This window comes from Aptenodytes patagonicus, chromosome 6 (genome assembly GCF_965638725.1).
Source record: "Aptenodytes patagonicus chromosome 6, bAptPat1.pri.cur, whole genome shotgun sequence".
NCBI lineage: Eukaryota > Metazoa > Chordata > Aves > Sphenisciformes > Spheniscidae > Aptenodytes > Aptenodytes patagonicus.
The window spans coordinates 53,427,100-53,447,672 of record NC_134954.1 but is presented as its reverse complement, the minus strand read 5'-3'; the positions used below and the strand labels follow the sequence as shown (position 1 = coordinate 53,447,672).

The following is a 20,573-nucleotide window of genomic DNA, read 5'->3' as shown; positions in this document are numbered from 1 at the left end:
TCATAACACAGTGTGAAGGAAAAAAAAAGATGGATTATGGTATTTTTAATTATAACACTATATTTAGGGAATCTGCTGCTAGATTATAGTGTTTTGGGGTTTTTTGGTGTTTGGGGGTTTTTTTAACAGAGTTTACCTCTGGAATAGATTGTTTATCTTAAAAAAAAAAAAAAAACAACTTTAAGTATCTCATCTATAGCAGTGAATACTGAAGTAATTTGTAACACTATGCAGAATCCCGTCTTCTTAAAGTAATAAAAAATCAAAAGAGCTTCTGCAGGAATTAAAATTCAGCATGGTTTTCTTGTGTACTATAGCCTTTTAAGTGTTTATAATCTTTGTAAGACTATATAGGTTCTCAAAAAGAATGGTGATATTCCAGTTGCTTTTAAGGATTGTCGTTCGTGGCCTGTCACAGTTTAAGCAAGTCGTGTTGAGATCCATTCTCCTTAATTCCTTGTTTCCCTAAATTTAGGGGGGGGGGGGGGGAATCTACTTTATGATCGCAGAAGTCCCAGATTTTGCTTCCATTAACCATCAGTTAAAAAAACCCAAACCAACTTCCAAAAAAAGGACATAGTTCTTCCTGTTCTCTGTGGATTTGTGTGCTGAAGATGAGCTGTGTGTGCATTTCTAATATTCCCTGTATGGCTCCCTCACTTAGTCTTTTTTCCTCATTGTGCATTAGCAGCCCAAACAAGCTTGGTCTGTGTTTCAGACTGCAGTAGTAAACTCTGTCCAGAAAAAACGGATTTTTTGCAAACTTGAGTTTGATCATCTTTCATACATAGTAGAAACTATACTAAGTGTTCTCTCTCAGCAGCTTATGAGGGTATCTGTAGAACTGTTAACATTAGCAGGGGTTAATAGGAGTATAGACCGCTTGTCTTCCCGCCTGGGTGAAATTAATCTCAAAAGCGTGATAAAGCTGCCTACTTTTGCCTGTGAAAACTTTACAGAATGTTGTAAGTGCTTGCGTTGTGTTATGCCTGCTGGTGGAGCTAAAATTCTGTTTCCGTTGGTTTTCTTCTTCTGATGGGATCATTGAATCTTGCCTTCATATTGCTGTGTTACAGGAGCTAAACACTTCCAAACAATTAATAGAATGAACAGCTTCATTTGGCTTTAGGTTGGAAACTTAGTTTTGTTTTTTAATAACTTGTAAACAGGAGGAAAAAAAAAAGGGCAGTTAAATGGGATATCTTTATTTATAGTCTGCTTAGACTTTTCTGTTTGTGATTGCTCTAAAAAGCCACTCTGGCTGTTACTTTAGAGCTACTAAATTAAACAGATATAACTAAGATTTTAATGCCAAAATAATGCATAGACATTAGTTATAAAACAAAGGCATGTCTGTAAAGGATTGATCACAAATGTTGTTTCATAAGAAACTTGGCCATTTTCGAGACTGAACAAAAGATTGTGTTGTTGCAGTCATTTGGTTCACTGCACTTAATAGTTAAATATCACCTACCTGCTAACTGCTCTGCAGTCTTTACTTCCTATTTTCAAGAGGGTTTGTGCTTATCAAATACCAAGTGAAAAATAATTAAAACCTTTTCTTACATGTACTCAGAAATTAAAAAGAGCAAAACAAGATGTGTATGGAAAAGGTGTTTTTGGGGCTGCCTTCGTATACTTACAATTAGATAAATACATTTAGTTAGATTTTAAAATTAACTTGGAATTTTTTTTAAACTTTCCTCAGCATGTGTTTCAACTACTATTTTATCAGAAATGCGTGATTTTTCTTTTTCTCTTTTATCCCACATTGTAAATTATTACATAACAGAAAAAAAAGCTAGAAGATACTAAAGTAAGTTTGTTAATAGAAAAGATCTATTGCCTTAATAGATTGCTAATATTTTGTTTTGGAACTAAGAAAAATATTTTTGGTGAAATTTTGATATCTTGATAAGTAGTAGTAATTATTAGTATAGTAAGTATTATTACTAAGTAAAAAATACTGTACTTTGCTGCAAAAAAATTATAATAGAAAATTACATAATTAAAGCTAGTTAAGAAGAGAATCTAGAATAAATTGTAAGGTCTGTAAAGGTAATTTTAACATGTGACTTCTTTTAAACAACAGCTGAAGTTTGGGATAAGGAATTTGACCCTGTCATGGTAATACTTCGAACAGTTTACCGGAGAGATGTGCAGTCTGCAATGGACAGATATACAGCATTGTAAGTTGGATCATTTTTAGAAATGTAACATCATGTTGTTGCTCATTGCACAAAAAATTTTTTGTTTTCACTGTCTGGTAATGCTAATCATGTTATTGATGTTTTCAGGCCCCAGATTTGTCCTTGAGTAAATAGTTTATAAATTTACAGGCAGTATCAGGGTTTTGGTTAGCTTAGTCTGTTATTCTTCCATAAATGTTTAAAAATACATCTGAAGTGCCACAGACAAAGTAGTGACTGTCGTCACAGATAAAATACTTAACCAAAAGTTAATGTTTAAAAATCAGTTGCAAATTACTTAAAGAAAGCAGCCTTATCTATTTTTATTTATTTTACATTTAGGTACATGAAGCACAGTATTACAGTGTCCTGCATTTTGGAATTATATTGAAGACAGTGTGGGTTTTTTCTATGTATTCACCCATGACAGAAACCATGGGTGAATTAAATTCTGATTTAAATACAGGAAAAAGCACTTGTGGCACCCTTTTAAGTTCTTAGAAGCAAGATGATTTGGTCTTAATTCTGTCCCTTAACATTCCATCCCTTACAGCTTCTTACCCTTACAGATTCTTATTTCAGCTGATGTAATTTGGTTCTTTTTTTATGTCACACCTTGGGAGTAAAAATCAAGTTTAAAACCCCCTTGTAATAAACTTAGTGAAATAATCCTCTGCCCCTGTGCTCATCCCATTGAGTCAAAGGATCATCATAAACACATACTGTAAGTGATTTTGAGCAAGGTAGTATTCTGTTAAATAATTGCATTGTCTGCTGCACCGGATTCCAGCTTGTTATTAGGAATGTGGGTCCACATTGAACTTAACACTTAATTTTTAAGTTCATAGATACGATAGCACCGGTACTGTCAACTATAGCTAACTATGTCTAGCGTTTCCTAGTGTTGCCTGTAATCCATTCCTACAGATGTGAGATTTCTATGTTGGATGTCTGACTAACGTGCATTTGGGTGAAGTGAAAAGTTTTCCATCTCTTCTGTGTGCCTCTTAGAATGAAAATGGAATGCTTAAATTCAGAGCAGTAATTAAAAATTCATTTAATTTTATAAATAAAGGTCATTTAAATCAGTGGTAATCCACAGAAAAATAAGACTGGATTCAGTTTGTGTATACATTCCAATTTTTGGAATGCTGCTTAAATAAATTAAATGGCTTAGAAATGCTCATAAATTCTGAAGTTGATCTAAACAGAAAGAATGCAGAATAGTTATCTATAACAGTGGCAGTTGTCTACATTTATTGCAGTGTTTAACGTAAGTCTCATTTGTTTCAACAGTTTAAAGCAAAGTGGTAAATTCCCTGGGAACCCATGGCCTCCTTACAAGAAAAGAACACCACTACATCCAAGTTACAAAGGTCTCATAAAGCTTTTACACTGTAAAACCCTGCACATTGTGCTGTTCACGCTTCTTTACAAGGTACAGTTGTAATTCTCATTAAGTCCAGTATTTTACTTCCACTTTTTCAGAACATGAGTTCTTAGAATTATGATTTTTTTAATAGATTATTTACAGTAGTCAGGTTCAAATTTATATAACGTTTTTATTTTCGTTTTATTTTATAAGTCTAGTATGATGATGTTTTTCTACCATTTTCATTATTTCATGAATGATTATTTCATATATACATACTCTAAGTCAGGTACCCAAGTGCCAAGAGCTGTCCTACTCTACTTTGAGGAACACCATCTTAACCATCAGAGCTGCCATTTGAATTGTTGTTCCGTGATGGTTTTGGGGAGCATGGTGGTGTTGAGTGATGTTCCTTTGGCTCCCACTGCAGAGTGGCATCAGCAGCCTTTTCAAATATATGTAACCTTGATGGCAAATGGCAAATACATCTCATAGCTGCAGTTGGTTCTAACATCACTTCCCAGATATGTTCTGGCTTTTGATAATGTTATAGCACTTGTTTTTCAGGACTAATTGATGCCTTTAAATTGTGTTTGGTTTTGTCTTTGATAATTGGCTGCCCTCTTTAAGAGAAGTGCATCCTTTTTGAAGAGTACGTTAATCAGAAAATGGGACTTGAATCTTCCTTTGTACTTGGAAAGTGCTTTCAAAGCAGTGTGCTACAGAGGCAGATGTGGGACTATAAAAAGTGGTTTGATTGAGGCACAGTAGTGCTTTTCCGGGCAGACTTTCCTTTTGTGCTCTTTTAAGTGCTCCCAGCTCCCCTAAAGCTCTTGTTTTGTTTCACTGTTAAACTTTTGTTGAATAGAAAATATCTGTTGTTAAGTATAGTAATAACTGTGTGGTATTCACAAAGAGCCATGCTTATTCCCATGGAGTTGTTTCAGCTGATTTCTTTCTCTAATGAAGTATTGTATAAGTTGTCAGTATATCATTAAGATGAATGAAGACTTAAGATTTTACCTGGTTTCATTCAACAGATTTCACCTTTATGACAGAAAAGGACTTTTTCTCAAAAGCTTCATATTGCTTACAAATTAATGACTTCAATAAACTATAGGTTTTGCAATGTAATTCGTGCAATTTCAAAAATTACTTTAAAAATATAAAATATAAAAATCTGACTGTTTTACTACTAATTATTCCTTACCCATAAAAGAATGAGACATGTTATGGTGCAACTACATTTGATGATTTGACTTTTCAGAAGCGTTAGTCAACGTGACTTTTGAGTCTGACTGGTACAACTGCACATGTTTTTTATATTAATGTAATACTGAGTGCCTTTTACAATTAAATAATCTCTGTAATCTCAGATTTGATTGGGTTTGATTAAATCAGCTGCTCAAACATAATTTAGAAAAGCTATTGTAAAACAATATTTGTTTTAAGAACTTTATCTCTCTGATGTTTCTAATGGGTGTATCTACTTATGAAATTTGGCCCCTTCAAAACCAAGTTGTATTTAAAACTTTACTAGGCTACACTCTAAAAATATTAATTTCTATAGTAGCCTCTCCACAGTGAAATTTTAAACATCTTTTCTCATCCACTTTTTTGGTAACTTACAGGTTCTTGCCATTTTCTTCCCTTTAAATCAGAATATTCTCAAGAGGAAAGTTGTCCTGGTTTTTAATTTCAGCAGCACTGGTTCTTCCTCTCAATGCATTGAAAGCTGTGTTAGAAGAAAGATATGGGCATTTATTAATTTAAAGATAAGGTTATTTATTATTTGTAATTGAAAAAGATTATGTGAAGATGGTTGTGAACTAAATTCATGTTAACCCTTCTGGCGTTCCCAGTTATCCAGGCATTGCTTATAGGACTAGGACCTCATGAGGCCTTATGATGACCGATCACGTGAAAAAGGGAGGGAAGGCTAGGTGCAGCTCTTTGCTTGTAGCTGACAGTAGTGGCATCTGTGCAGCTTTATCTGGCACTTTGGTGTTAAAGTAAATCACAGCTTGAACTAGTAACAATTTTAAGGTACAAGTTTGTTTGACTGGAAAGAGATGTAAAATTAAATTTTGCTTTTGTGGTGGTGCTCAAAGGTTAGTTTTTTCTAAACCTCAAAATAATTTTTAATCGTCTTAAAAAAAATTAAATAAAACCTGAAGAGTCCAAAGTGTATTTTCCAGAACACTCTTTCTGTACATTTAGATATACTGAAGTCTTAATAGGCTGAGTGGAATAATGATTTCCTGTCTTTTAAATACAACACTCCTGTTGATCCATCACGTCCAAAATTACATCTTATTTTCTAGTAGGGTTCCATTACTGTTATTGGAGAGCTATATTAATGTTATTACTCTTACTATTCTTGGCCTACTTGGAACTGTTTTTTTTATCCTATAGCATAATCGCTAATCAGGTATTTTGTTGGAGCATTCAGTCATAAAAAGAGTGAAGTTTAAAATATCTTGCTGATGTTTCAGAGTAGATATTCCAGGAACTTGAATAGGCAATTCAGTGCGCTTGAAAATAAGTTCTTCCTAACTGTATTTTTATGCATATGATAGGACTTTGAAAGTGTTACTGTGCATCAAAAAGAAAACTATTTTAAATGCTAAAATTGGTGCTCAGTGTCTACCAAAAATATACTAGAGTAGCAAGTGTTGTTATGGTGTTCTGCCTGTCTAGTCTTTTCTTTTTAACTGATACTCGTATCTCATGATACAGCGCTTGCAAGCACAGTGATTAATTAAGGAAAAAAACCAAAAAAAACAGGCAAAAATCACATATGTAGCTCAAGACTTTCTACCTTTCCTAGTGTGGCTAACCTGGAAGGTCATGCTCGGAGATAAAATTTGTGGGTAGTATCTTGAGTTTCTTCATACCAGACTCCTGGCTACTTTCTTTACCTTCCAGTTTAGGTTAGAGGTGTCCATCAGGGTTTTGGCAGTTTTTGGTTTTTTTAGTAGGGATTGTGAGAGTATCAAAGATAGGATTTTCTAAGACATGAATGTCTGTTTTTCTGCCTAGATATTAATGGATCATCAGAATTTATCAGAACACGTGCTTTGCATGGTTTTGTATTTGATTGAGCTGGGGTTGGAAAATTCTCCAGAACAAGAATCAGATGAAGAGGTAAGAATAAATATCATCTTTTTCATTAAAATATAAAAGTATTGTCTAATGATTCAATATTCTTTAAAAATAGATGTTTATTAAAATCATAATTTTACCACAGGAATTAGGGAAAAAATATTTATTTATTTACTTATGCAGGGATCAACTAAGCAAACAAAAATAAGAAAATTGCATACTGTTGTGAAGCGGAGTGTGGTATCTTGTTATGTTTTTCAACAGTTTCTGTATTTATAACCTGACAACACAGATTGGTTAGATCTTTACTACTCTGTAAATTAGTACTTGAAATTGGGTGCAAAAAAATTTAAAATGATTGAAACTAAAACTTGCTTAAATTTCTAGATTTTTTCCAACTGAAACCTTTATCACTGAGCATTTTATTGCTAAAGCCTGTATCTTCTAAAATGTGAATTAGCCAAAATTTTAACTGTGCTTTTGATGAGAATTTGAATATGAAGAGCCGTTATTTTTGTGATTCCAGATTCCCTTATGGTATATGACTTTCATAATTTTTCCTACTGTGTAACATTGCTTATATGACTAAGGATCTGCCACTCCCCCCCCCCCCCCTTGAGATTGACTTCTGTATAGTTCAGATTTTTGTATTAATCTTAGATTGTACAGCTTTGGACTACTTTGAGTAGTTCCTTTTACTTCTGCTTGATAGCACTGATGGCATGTATTTGATTATATTCAAATCATATGTGCAGATTTATCAGACCTGTAGTCTTCACAGTAGGCATCAATCATATCATTTTTTAAGAGGTATATCGCTTTAGTGAGGTACGTACTGTTCAACATATTGTTCCTATCTCATGGAGAGATGATGGCCTCTGTAATACACTTACAAAAGCAACATGAATTATTGTAACACATAAGAGAAAGTATACTGAATTTTTTTATTATTTTAGGAATCTGCAGGTGGACAAGAGCGTTGCCATGATAGTTGGTTTCCAGGTAGTAACTTGGTTTCTAACATGCGTCACTTCATTAACTATGTCCGAGTAAGAGTACCAGAAACTGCTCCAGAGGTTAAGAGGGAACCACCTGCAAGTACGAGTTCTGATGGTTTAGCTTCATCACAAGTAAGTATATACAAATACTGGTCCTTTTCCTAGATCTGTTTAAGTTATTGCCCTGTTTTGACTTTTTTGTTAGGATTATTTTTTTACTGTTTTTATGAATTTCTTAGGATTTTTTTTTCTTCCAGTAATCTTTCCTAAGTGTACTGATAAGAGAAATAGAATTTATTTCAAATGATACCTCCTTCCAAATGATTTATTTAATGACTTTTTTTGTCCTCAATCTACCAGAGTTCAAGGCGGAAGAGCCTCCAGAGAGAGGTAGATCTGTGTGCAGTTTGTTCCCCTAAGCGATTAACTAGCAACATGGCTTTAATTGCGCTCACCTTAATGTTCAGTGAAATCTTCTAATTTTCCTGAGTTTCCTTTTAATTCATACTGCAAGGACTCATGCTTTTTTCATATTCTTGATTGTAATCTTAGGTAGCAGACTTTTAAGCAAAGTAATGCCCTTACATTTTTAATACATATTTTGAAATAAAAGCTTTCTATCAAATATAAAATGTCATTGATAGCTTACTGCTTGAGCTTTGTGTTTAGGCCTGTTTTGTCTTGCCAAGATATTACTAACATTTAATAATGTAGAGTAGTCTTAGCTTTCTTGAATCTAGGTAAGTTTAACCTTACATTGAAAGTGCATTTGAAATGATTAATGGCAAGTTTATTTGGGGTTTTTGTGAAAACAAAATGAATATGTAAATGGTGAGATCCTGAAAGATTTATAGCTGGTAGATAATATAATCTCTATGTCAGGATTGCTTTTGTATCTTTTGTATACAGCACTTCAGATTACTGTGTGCCAGATGTAGTGAAATACAATGGATATTTCTTTGGCATGTTAATGTTAGAAAAATAGATCAAAATTTAAAGTAGGTAGGTGAGATGAAATAGATTAAAACATAAAGAAGGAAGGTGAGATGATTGTCAGAATCCCATTTTTATATTTGATCTCTGAAGTATTTCGTATCTCTTGGCTGCCCAGCCTTCTGAGAAGGAGAGGGTAAGATGTTAAAGCGTTCTGAATTTCATGTTCAAAATATTCAGGAAACATTTCTTTACTATGGATTCAGTACATGCAAGTTGCTTCCATGTATCCCTAATTTGGGACTGAAAGCAAGGGTAGCATAGAATAGAAACGTCTGAATGGGTTCTGTCATTAATGTAACTGCACTCATACGCTCGTGTGCCCTGAATGGCAAATTCTGCTTGCAAACATGGGTATGTGGCTTCTGGATCTCAGCTAATAAATCCACACAAAATGCACAATGCCCATGGGGATGTGTGGGCTCACCTGTGTTCACCTGTGTGGGATTATGAGTTACATTGTGCAGCAGTGCTCAGTAGACTTTAATAAAGACATTTAAATGGCATAAAGATACTGAAATTATGAATATTCCAGAAAAAGTAAGGAAATATTACTTGGAGAACAGAATTCTAAGTTTGACTAGAGCAAAGCCAGTTGTTTTAGTATGGATGATATTTTCATTTTGTACTTGGCTTTTTATGCAGCTGTGCATAACAGATTTGTATAAAAATATGACATGCAGGGTTAGTATTTTGCTATACCAAATTTCAATACATTTTGGAAGGGGAGAGGAAACTTAAAATGTTTCATGCTTTTCCTCCTAGTTTAAAATATTTTCTATAGTTTTATAAATGTATGTTGTTTATACCTGTATTTTTGAAAATTAAATGCTGTAATTTTTTTCCCAAGAACTCGGGGACAGCTCAAGTGTTCAGTTTGGTCGCAGAACGTAGAAAGAAATTTCAGGAGATCATCAATCGGAACACCAGCGAGGCAAATCAGGTGGTTCGGCCCAAAACATCTATGAAATGGTCAGCACCTGGTGCAACTCCACAGCTAACCACAGCCATTCTAGAAGTCAAGGAAAGCATACTGTCCTTGCTGATTAAATTGCATCACAAACTCTCAGGAAAACAAAACTCTTACTATCCTCCATGGTTGGATGATGTGGATGTTTTAATCCACCCAGAAATTCCAAGATACTCTCACGGTGATGGAATGACGGCAGTTGAAAGAATTTTATTGAAAGCTGCTGTACAGAGCAGATTGAATAAACGCATAATTGAAGAGATATGCAGAAAGGTGACACCTCCTGTACCACCAAAAAAGATTAGTTCTGCAGAGAAGAAAACTTTGGATAAAGAAGAAAGGTAACACTAAGAACAAAGTAAAGGGATGGTAGTGTTGTGTTGTGCATCTATTGATTGGTCTGTCTCTAGGTCTTTGCATGAATTAGTTATTAAAAGAATAAGTCTTAATTGTACAGTTCTCTTCTTTATCCATTTTGTATATACGTGGTTTACATGAGTACTGAGGAAGAACCTGCACCTTGCTAATTTAGATCTTTAAATTAGAACTCTTTCATAATGATTTTATGTGATATACACGCTCACCCTTCATGTTGCCATGTATGCCACTCATATATACAAAGGTAAAGAATTAAGATTGTGTTAACTTTTGATGATTAACTGTGCAACCTCAAGATGAGGTAGAAATTTTTTTTTATTTGTATTGTCTGTTCATTCACATGCACATATCACACCATGATTATTTTTGTTTGTTTGTTTACTGTGTGTGAGTTTGGTAATGCTGTCTTTTTTGCTTGTCCAACACATTCAATTTTAAAGTTATGTTTTTAATTTTTTAATAGTTTTTAGTTTTAAAAAAATCATATTCATATTTTCTTATAATGTGGCCTGAAAACCTACATGCCAGATGTCTGTCTTGGGCTGAAATGTTTTTGGGAAAAAGCTTAGACAGTTTTGAGATTGAGGTTGGGGCATAATGGGTCCTGAGAGCACCCAGAACACCAGCACTACTGAAACTGAATGCAGAGAGCCTGTTTCTCTTCTGCTTTCAGCAACTGCTATGTTGGCCTATGAGTTCTATGGAAGAGGAATCATCCAGTTCAAATGCCTAGAGGACAGTAACTACAGCTGAGAAGTAGAGGTGAAAACTAGGACTGTCAGGGGCAAAGTGTTGAAGACTGGGACTGGAAGGAGAAACCTTCTGGTCGATGTAATAGTGAGCAAAGGGAAGATGCCAGCTCAAGTGAATAGTTGATGTGGGAAGACTCAAGCTGCAAGTTGGGGATGTTAGGGAAGAACTGTGTTGTCAGGACAGAAATACTCAGAGAAGAGTAGCAAATGAAAGAACAATTTTTAGTGAAAATCTCCATGGGGGAGGGAGAATGGGGTCTTGAGAGTTGATAGGAGAAGGAGAACGTGGAATAGGAATTCAAATGCCTGGAAAGCACGAGTAAGAGAGAGATTGGTATTTGGGGGATTAATAGAGCCAGCCAGAAAGACGAGTTGGCTGGAGTGGGGCAGTGGGAATAGATTGGTAACTGGTTAGTGCTGAAGACTGAAACATGGCGTTTGAAGCGAGGAGACAATGGATGGGGTTACAAGGTTGGGGCATAGAGAGTGGGGTGGTCAGATCAGAGAACTTACCACGTTCACTGAAGCAGAGACAGGGCACAGACTGGAATGGACAAGAACACTCTTGAGTCTTTGTCCGTGCAGTATTTTGATGTATTAATGGTTTAGGTACTCAGACCATATGACTATGGTTTTAGAATTTTGGGTAGAAACATGCAGCTATCTGACTTGGTTTCTGGATTACCTTTATTTATCCTGCTCTTTTTATTTGTTTGAAAATAATTTTTTCACTAATTTCTCTCTGATATGTCCAAGACCAACACTGTACTTGAAAATTAACATTAAAAAATTAAAAATAGATTTAATATTTTTTTATAAGTTACATACTTGTTGTGGTTTAACCCCAGTCGGCAACTAAGCACCACACACCCTCCCCACCTCGGTGGGATGGAGGAGAGAATCAGAAGAGCAAAAGTAAGAAAACTCGTGGGTTGAGATAAGAACAGTTTAATACTAATAATAATTTTGTAATGGAAAGTAAAACAATGAGAGAGAGAGAGAGGAATAAAACCTGGGAAGGAGAAAAAAAACAAAACACAAAACCAACAACAAAACAAACGAGGTGATGCAACCGCTCACCATCTGCTGACTGACGCCCATTCAGTCCCTGAGCAGTGATCGCTGCCCCCCAGCTTATATACTGAGCATGACGTCACATGGTATGGAATGTCCCTTTGGCCAGTTTGGGTCAGCTGTCCTGGCTATGCGCCCTCCCAGCTTCTTGTGCACCTCCTCGCTGGCAGAGCATGGGAAGCTGAAAAGTCCTTGACTTAGTATAAAGACTGCTTAGCAACAACTAAAACGTCAATGTGTTATCACATTATTCTCATGCTAAATCCAAAACACAGCCCTGTACCAGCTACTAGGAAGAAAATTTAACTCTATCCCAGCTAAAACCAGGACAATACTTTACAGTAAAATTAATTCTTACAAGTGGTCAGTTAATGGTTTAATTTTCAACATCCCTTGTAATAGTTCAGTAAATGAGAGAAACAGTCAAGGGTTAGCATGTAAAATTGTCTTTCAGAAAATGCCAGACTGAATGACTGCTTTAGATAAAACAGAGCTACATCTTGGACACCTACTTGTTATTGTGGTACTCAGTAGTGCCAGATTTATGTACAGGAGAAGCATGGGAATCAATAAATCAAGTAACTTTTCATATAGAAAAGGGTAAGGTCATTCCTTTCCCCCTGTAAAGGATGTGATATTTTCAAGGATCTATTGTGGGCACTTTTAAGTTTTCAGTTAAGTTCTGGGGCTAACGTAATGATGAAAATAAATGTTTCTAGCTCTTTGTTGTTCTGAGTTACTATTTTCTTCTACTCAAATCCATAATGGCATTGGGGACCCATGAAGTTTATTAATGGACAGTGTGATAACTGAAATGACTAGTCTCATAGACTGACAGTGCTCATATAGTCAGGCTGCAGTTTTTACTTTCTTTTTTGGTTGGTTTGTTTTTTTTCTTTTTCCCCCAAGTCCAGTTTCGTATTAGTGAAGATCAAGCAGACTGTGAGTGTTCAGCAATCACCGTTTTTGGTTACTTCAACATATAATGACAAACTTGGCATCGCTCAGGCAATGGGTTGTCGCCATAGAAACCGAAATACAGAGCTAGAAGAGAGCTTGAGCTGCTTGCAGTATTTTTTCAATTGCAGTGTCATACTCCCATAGGCCATCATGGAAAATTACTGAGCCGTACTGAATCTGTCAGAGTTTGTTTATGTCTTCTTATTAAAGGCCTCTATTTACAGTCACTCTGCTTTTAGTCAAAGTGTATATCGAGAAATTCCCAGGGAGAAAGAAATAAAAACAGGTTTAATGAATGCCCTGGTATGATCCTCAGAATAATGAATCTTAGGTTTGTTGTAAATAAAAGTTATTTTGAGAAATGATGGCTGTACAATGTGACAGATAAATGGGCAGATACACTCAGATTTTTAAGGTGCCTTTAAGAAAACAAGTTAGAAACTTTGACTTATAAACAGGCCACCTCGGGATAACAGGTTACAGTATATTAGCTGCTTTGGGCCTGTGCATGCCTGTTCTGTGCCAGGACAGTGATAATCAGACAGTGCTGGAGACTAAAGAGCAACCCATCAGCATATCAGATGCCAAGTGATGTTTTTAAATCCCTTGTTAGTTATCTGAATCATCTCTGAGCGTGGGGAAAAAAATTCACTGTAACTGCTGATGCACAGAGTTTGTAGCTCTGATAGAGCTTCCCTAGCTGCACTGGGGAGGTGCTGCGTAAAGCCCTCATCCATGGGGCACGTAGGTCTTTGTGTGTGCCATGTAATGAGCAGCTGTGGTGTGAGTTTTGGTTTTCCCACTTGAACTCTCCCATTTCCTCTATTTGTAAACTGTTGTCAAAGTAAAGATCCTTTCTTGGTACCTCAGGAAGAAGAAAATGAGTATCTATTTTCTTTATCTTTTTACTTCCATCAATATGCCTCTACCCACTGCAGTATGTATATACAGGGAGTTATAAAATAGCTGGTCATATAGCCTTGTACAGATCACTAATACAGTTTAAACAGAAGGATAGACAAGAATGAGTCTCTAATGTCTTCAATTTGTAAATCCAGAGCTGTGTGAAACGATCAGGAAAAAGTTAGTGAAGTCAGCTTGGCTCCAGGGAGATAAGGGCCTTCAGTCTGGAAGGAATCTCAAACTTATTTAAGTCCAGGTATAAAAGCTGTTGGTGACCGGTATCTAGGGTGGAGGTTAGCGAGAAGGAACCAGTATGAGGAGCCTTAGCTGGAAAATAAATTACTAATAATTGTTTTCCTTGGCATCAAGCTTGATATCAAAAGTGAGGTAGGCTTTTTTAAATTTATTATTACTACTATTATTAACAACTTGTAAATGTTGGTTGCTCACAAGAGTACTTGTTTTTGTACAATGGTTGACAGTTCACTCTTACTCTTCCCTTATGTAACAGAAAAATAACTTTCAAGAGTAAGGTCTTGGGTTCTTTTTCTTACGATGCCATGTCCTAATATGTTACAAGATCCTTTGGTTTTCTGAAGGGTTTTATAGGACAGGATTTTATTCCTTTCTTTCAGCCTCAAAAGAAAATAACTGATTTCTTAAAAAACTCTACTTTTAAAGCAAGAGATTCCTTTTTTAAGCTTGAAAATGAATCATTTATTTAGAGAAAACTTGAATTTTGAATGATATTGTTGAAGGTGGCAACTGTAATTGGCCTGACACTACAGACTAATTTTTTTCCTCCATTATGTATACTCTTCCCCCCCCCTTCCCTCTTCCCCCTTCTTCTTTCACTCAGACGACAGAAGGCCAGAGAAAGGCAACAGAAATTGTTGGCTGAATTTGCCTCAAGGCAGAAAAGCTTCATGGAAACTGCCATGGATGTTGGTAAGTTTTTGCATGGTTGACTGCTTGCCTCTTTTTGTTGTTGTTGTTGTTGGTCGGTTGGTTGTTTTTTTGTTTTTTAAATTTTATTTCCATGTTAGCATTAAGGTTTTTACTCAAACAGTTTTAAAACAAAACAAAACAAAAAAAAACCCAAACACAAACACAAACAAAAAACACTCCCCTCAGATTCCACTACTGTATTCACTTGTTCACTAAATACTTAAGAGGCTTAAAATTGTGTTTTCTAGGACAGATAATACTTCATACATAATTGCTAATGAATAGATTAAATGATCTTGAAAATATTTAAGAGAACACATTATCTGCAGGACATAATTTTATTCCTATCTTAATATACAATGGATGAAATGATTACGTGTGTGATGTTTTGAAGTATTTACCTTTTAATATAAAACGTCCCAAAGTTAGTCTTTTAAAGATTGCATTTTCTTTAATCTGTAGTAATAAATTTTAAGACTATTTCTTCATAGAGCCTCAAATTTTGATAAGGTAAAAGTTTTGCATTTTAAATTTATGTATAGAATTAAGGAAAGCATAATTTTTATATCATCTCAGTTGCTATAAGTGATAACATTGTATTCTATTTCAAGTACAGGCTTTACAGCAGAATCAGTTCTTGTTTTTCTTGAGGATAAGTTCTTTCAGGTTCTGCTGTGTAGAAGCACCTAATCTTGATTAGTTTGCTTGTGTTTAACTGAGGAATGGAAAATATTTCCATCGTCTGGATTACTTCATTGAAAATTAGCACTTTTGAAAGATAAGAAAAAGCAGGAATTGTATTTTTCTTTTTCCCTCTTTCAATCAAATATCATCTGCTATGTAGTTTTGATTTGAGTTTAAGCGCTGGTTAGAAATATTTTGACATCTGTTTTTGCTGAAAAAGTCTGTTTTTTGAAATTGTTAAATTCCCTTCAGTTCATAGGTTGTGGAGAAGATTTATTCCTTCAGACTTATGAAGGTCTTGGATACAGCAATCACTGAAATTTCTTTAGCAAATTAATGACTATATGTGTGGTGTTATGTTTGGAGAGTGTGCAATACAACGCAAAGTTCACAGATAAAAATGAGTTTAAGTCATGCTTATTAAATGGGTAGCTATTTCTTTTTAATCTATTTGTTAAAGTAAGGAAGAAGGGAGGAAGAAACATGCAGTTCTACTTATTAAAATTTAAGTCTTTTACAGTCAATTTGAAATTACAGCTAATTGAAAGCAACTGAGGAACTTTGATTCTGCAGTCACCTATATTTTGAATTCTTGATATTGCAACTTTAAAGTTGATGTTTTTATATATGAAATCACATGTATCTGTATACATTTACCTGTCATAGCTGTATTTGCATATGTACATATGTGTGCGTAAATACTCTCATGCTTGAGTTTTACAAGCTATGTTTAAGGTAACTGCTTTGATTTGTGGATGAAGCATACTAGTTAAATCAATAAATTACACAGCATTTATTTATGTGGAGGACTGGGAACACTTAGCTTTTACTTAACTACATATGTCAAATATTAAAAAGAACCCTTAATTTCTTAACAGGCAGACATGGACCTTTGTGCTTGTGATTGTGCATTAAAAAGTTATTGGGCATGCAACACTTAAATTGTTAGTTTCTTAGTATTTAAACAATTAATAACTTCAGATATCTCAACATAGAATGTAGTGATTGTTGTCAATTATACCAGGTCATGCACAGCAGTAGATAGAATCCACTTACTGGACTACATTTTCATAAAATTGTTTTGCATGAAGACATTTCTTGGTAACAACTTAATAGAATTCCAGGCATTGTGCTAGCTGAATAATTGCTTTGCTTTTTCACTAACTTTTTTCAGTGTCTTCTCAGTTGCCATACTGTTTTCTGAGTTTCTGATGAAAATTCACTGAATTTGTACTATAGTCTGGTATTAACTAGCTTTTATGTTCTGACTGGCATGAAAATAGCTCGCAGAAAGGAAGTACATATTCCATTATAGTGTTTGCCAGGAATGTTTTCTTCAGTTTGCTCTAATTTTTTTTTAACTGAAGTAATTTGTTCAGCTGTGAATGCAGTCTCTATATGTTGCAGCAAATTATTGAAAAAGGTGTAGAAACTATTGTTACTCTAATTTTAAAATACAAGACATGGTGAGAATCCTGAAAATAGTCTGTCTGGAGTGATTCAGTTTAAAGCTAATATAAGTATTTAATAGTCTTACCCTGAATTGTATCATAGCTGTGCTGAAATAGTACGTTTGAAAACAAAAAAATAATTTCATACTAAGATCAGTCAGTTAAAACGCGTTCCCTTCTCACACATTCAAACTCTGTTACGTGTTACTTTTATTATAGGTTGAAATTCAGCAGTAGGTTTATTTCTTAATTCTGATTGTTTGTTGTAACAGTAATGACACTGTCAGAATGCAGGGACAGTGAGGCCTCAGCTCCTTGGCTTTGTCACTGATTCACTTGGTGTCATTTGAGCAAATTACTATCATCATCATCAACTTTTAAAACTTCTCTATCTATGAAATGTGGATGTGATTAAGTGGTAAAACGTGAGAACGGGTGTAATTGTTTTTGGGTATAGCACTTCAAAAATGTCATAATAGCTTTCTCTTGACAGTGTAAAAGACTGAAAATACTCTGAAAATAAATGTGTCTAGAAGACAATAGGAATAATGGAGAATAGCCAAAGCTTAAAGATTATTTTATTAAAACCCCATAAACTTACTAGTTTCCAAAGTGTTTATTAAAGTGCACAGAGCCACTGTTAATCCCCTGAGGCATTCCTCTTGTTTGATTGTTGGGATGCTGCAATGAAACATGGCTTAAAAGGAAGTTACCTGATTACATGTTCGTTTTCCAATATTAAATGTGCCTCATTTTGCCAGCAAAAATTATTTATTTGAACTGGAATTCACAAGTTAATCTGAGATTCTGAAAGTAAAGGTTGGCATTTTCTTGCATATAATCACTGTAGAAAAAATTCCGATTATTTAGCCCTTTCCATTTGTGCCCCCTGTTACTTTCTATTTATATTCTGTGACATCTGCAGAACTGCATTGCCATTCAAGATTGCCTGGAAGTAATTAAGTGAAATTTAGAAACAGTTATGTTAATGAACTAGGATGGAACAGAATCCACTGTGCTGTCTTTAGCTGTTTGACTGCAGGACAAACGTAAAAAGCAGAAAAACCAAGAAACATCATTCTAAGAGCAGCACATAAAGCTCTTAAAATACTTGAGGAGAATGTCTAGTGAGTCAAAAATGTGCTGTCGCGTAGTCACATACAGTGTCAACTCCATAGGCCTTCTAGTCTCCTAGTAATAGCTACTTTTACATCTTTGTTTTGAGAGCACTTATCGCAGTGTGAGGCTATGGTTTATCTGTCATGATGTGGAACTCCATGCAAGAGATTTTTGAAACTTCACTGCCTTTCAGGCGGGACTTGATAAGAACAAAAATAAATCCCTCTGTTCCAGGTTAATAGTAGCCTTTAACAAATTACAGTGATATTTGTAATGATCTGTCTATCTGAGTTTTATAAACATGAAATATTATGATCCATTCCAGGCAAGCTGCTGAACTACTTAATTAAATGTATCTTAGTGAAAATTTGTGAATTGGTTAATTTGTGAATTACAGATATTAAGATATCTCACATTCCTTCAATAGTTTTGCTGTCTCTGAAGTGCCCAATGTGATTTTTTTTTTTTTTTTTTTTAATGCCTCGTGATAAGTATGCAGTATGATCTGTGTGTTTCTTTCCGATGATGTGAGTCTCGGCAGGATGTCATTTTGTCCTTCAAGTGAACGTTCCCTAGCTAGAGTTAAAAAGAAGTGCAGAGTTTTAATGCAAGGTGACATACATTTCCTAACACTCAATCTTCTGAACCCAGATAGAAAAATAAATTAGGTACTGATCTCTTGAGAATAGATATGCTGGGTCAGGGCAAAGAATATTAACATGCTAATGGTTGCTTTGATGCCAAGGGGCCACTTCGAGACACAATGTATAGAGCAGTAAAATGTTGACTACAGCCAACAGAGGTTATAAACTATTTACTGTGTTTACGGAGCCCTTTCGGTTCTGGGGTTTTGCTGGGTAGGAGAAAGGGGAGTGAATCTTTAACTCTGGAGAATACAAATGAAATAAAATTCAGGCAGCAATGCATTCTGCGATAAAACAGCGTGCTAGATTTTAGCAGACTGATCAGTATTTGCTAGGAGGGAGGAAATGGTAGAATTTTTTTAACTTTGGGTCTCTTACTCCTATTGGTACAAAACCAAAGAAAGAGCTAAATAATTAACTTCTTTAAAAATCCATGGGAATGGTAGTGTTTGTCACTACGCTGGATTTCTGTCACAGTTTAAATGTTTTAATCCTCCTTCAGTGTTTTTATCTTTGTTTTAATGAGGTTCATATTTATCCAGATATCTGAAATAATTCACAAGGACAAAGAAAAGTCCCAGAACCCACTGTAAGGGGGTGGGGTGTGTTACAACATTAGACAAACCTCATGAGAGAAACTTGGTGAATTGATACCAATACCATGTGTCTTATCTTGTATTTCTCATTTACTTCTTCTTCACACACATTGACATCATCAGGACAAGTCTCTGTGAACTCAATTAGGTTAAATCTTTGGAGAGTCAGAGTTTTAAACTGTAAGCATCTTTTGGTTGTATTCCAAAGAATGCTTGGCATAAAAAACACTTGCTGTCTTGTATGACTGCTGCCTGGCTAGTAAAGCCATGCTTCGGCCTAGCAACTAAAACCACCTTGGTCTTCCTTGCTCTCCTGTTGCCACTACCTGCTTTCTGAATCTCCAGTAGAGTGACGAGATGTCTTGTTTTGGGTGCGAGTGGTTTTCATGCAAAACAAAACTGCAGGCTCCTACAAAACCTGTTTGAAAGGTGGAGGAGTAATATGCCTCAAGATCAGTATCTTAGCAAATGGCTGGCAAAGGATTCCTTTGGCACTCAATAAGGCACTATTGTTCTGGGACATAACACACAAGTGCTATTTTATGGAAGTATCTTCCTAGTGTTGGCAAAAAATGTTGGGGGTTTGTGCACCAGTGGAAGCAAAATAAGGAGATTTAGATTATTCTTCACCTTTTAGTTGCAACTGATACAGCTTTGTTCACGTGACAGTTCTTGGTGGTGTTTTGGGTGATAATTGCATTCTGGGAGCTAGGAAGTACTAGCTTATGCTTGAAAAATTGGTAAGAACCTATATTTTCTACATCAAATGAATAAAATAGCATTACAACTCCAGTCATTTTAAATAAATACTTCACAAGTTGCCATGGAAAACACAAAGCAATTCTGTACTTTTGTTTATATGAAATGGAGAAAAAAGAAAAAGAAAGCTGTGGAGCTACAAGCATTTTAAGCTTCCATATAAGTATTATTGCAGTAAAATGCAGTTTAGTTTTATTTTTCCCCATGTGAAACAGGAAATATATAACTGAAAGTGAAGTAGAATGGAGACATGCCAATTACTTTATATTCATTAATGAAATATTTTAGAACAAGGTTTGCAGGAAAGAGTCTGTCTCATTTTCAGCAGTGTTTTGAGTTGAAACGGGTTTGTCCTGATCCTTTACAGTATAGGTAGATCATGTAGCTGGTGAAGCAGGGTCTGTGGCTTTCACAGGAGCTCCACAGAGGCAAAACTCAGGAAGGCAAGAAAGACAAGACTGAGATCCTTGCTATAGGCATAGCTTGCTTTCTTTTTTCCAGACTGCCACTGATATATTTTCACTTCAGGAATTATGCTGCCAAAATGTACCTTCTCAAACAAACCATAGCCCAAGTCTTATCTTCCAAAGAAGCTAACAACTAGTTTAAGCCAGTAATCAAGGTTTATCATAGTCTATTCAAAAAGAACTGGGGGTTTTTGTTTGGTGGGGTTTTTTT

The 20,573-nt window shown here is 35.2% G+C and overlaps 1 protein-coding gene across 5 annotated transcripts in view; it reads left to right on the top strand.

Annotated features, from left to right (window-relative positions):
• The window catches only part of UBR3 (ubiquitin protein ligase E3 component n-recognin 3), a 118,132-nt gene that overhangs the window by 44,516 nt on the left and 53,043 nt on the right, over positions 1 to 20,573 (top strand). For 3 of the 5 annotated variants that reach the window (XM_076342641.1, XM_076342638.1, XM_076342637.1), the window contains 7 exons: positions 2,093 to 2,189; positions 3,486 to 3,627; positions 6,604 to 6,708; positions 7,623 to 7,796; positions 8,025 to 8,054; positions 9,508 to 9,968; positions 14,554 to 14,642. In XM_076342641.1, the coding sequence (XP_076198756.1) occupies positions 2,093 to 2,189; positions 3,486 to 3,627; positions 6,604 to 6,708; positions 7,623 to 7,796; positions 8,025 to 8,054; positions 9,508 to 9,968; positions 14,554 to 14,642 (1,098 nt within the window). The remainder of the gene's footprint in view (positions 1 to 2,092; positions 2,190 to 3,485; positions 3,628 to 6,603; positions 6,709 to 7,622; positions 7,797 to 8,024; positions 8,055 to 9,507; positions 9,969 to 14,553; positions 14,643 to 20,573) is intronic. The other 2 variants (XM_076342640.1, XM_076342639.1) reach the window with 1 other exon arrangement.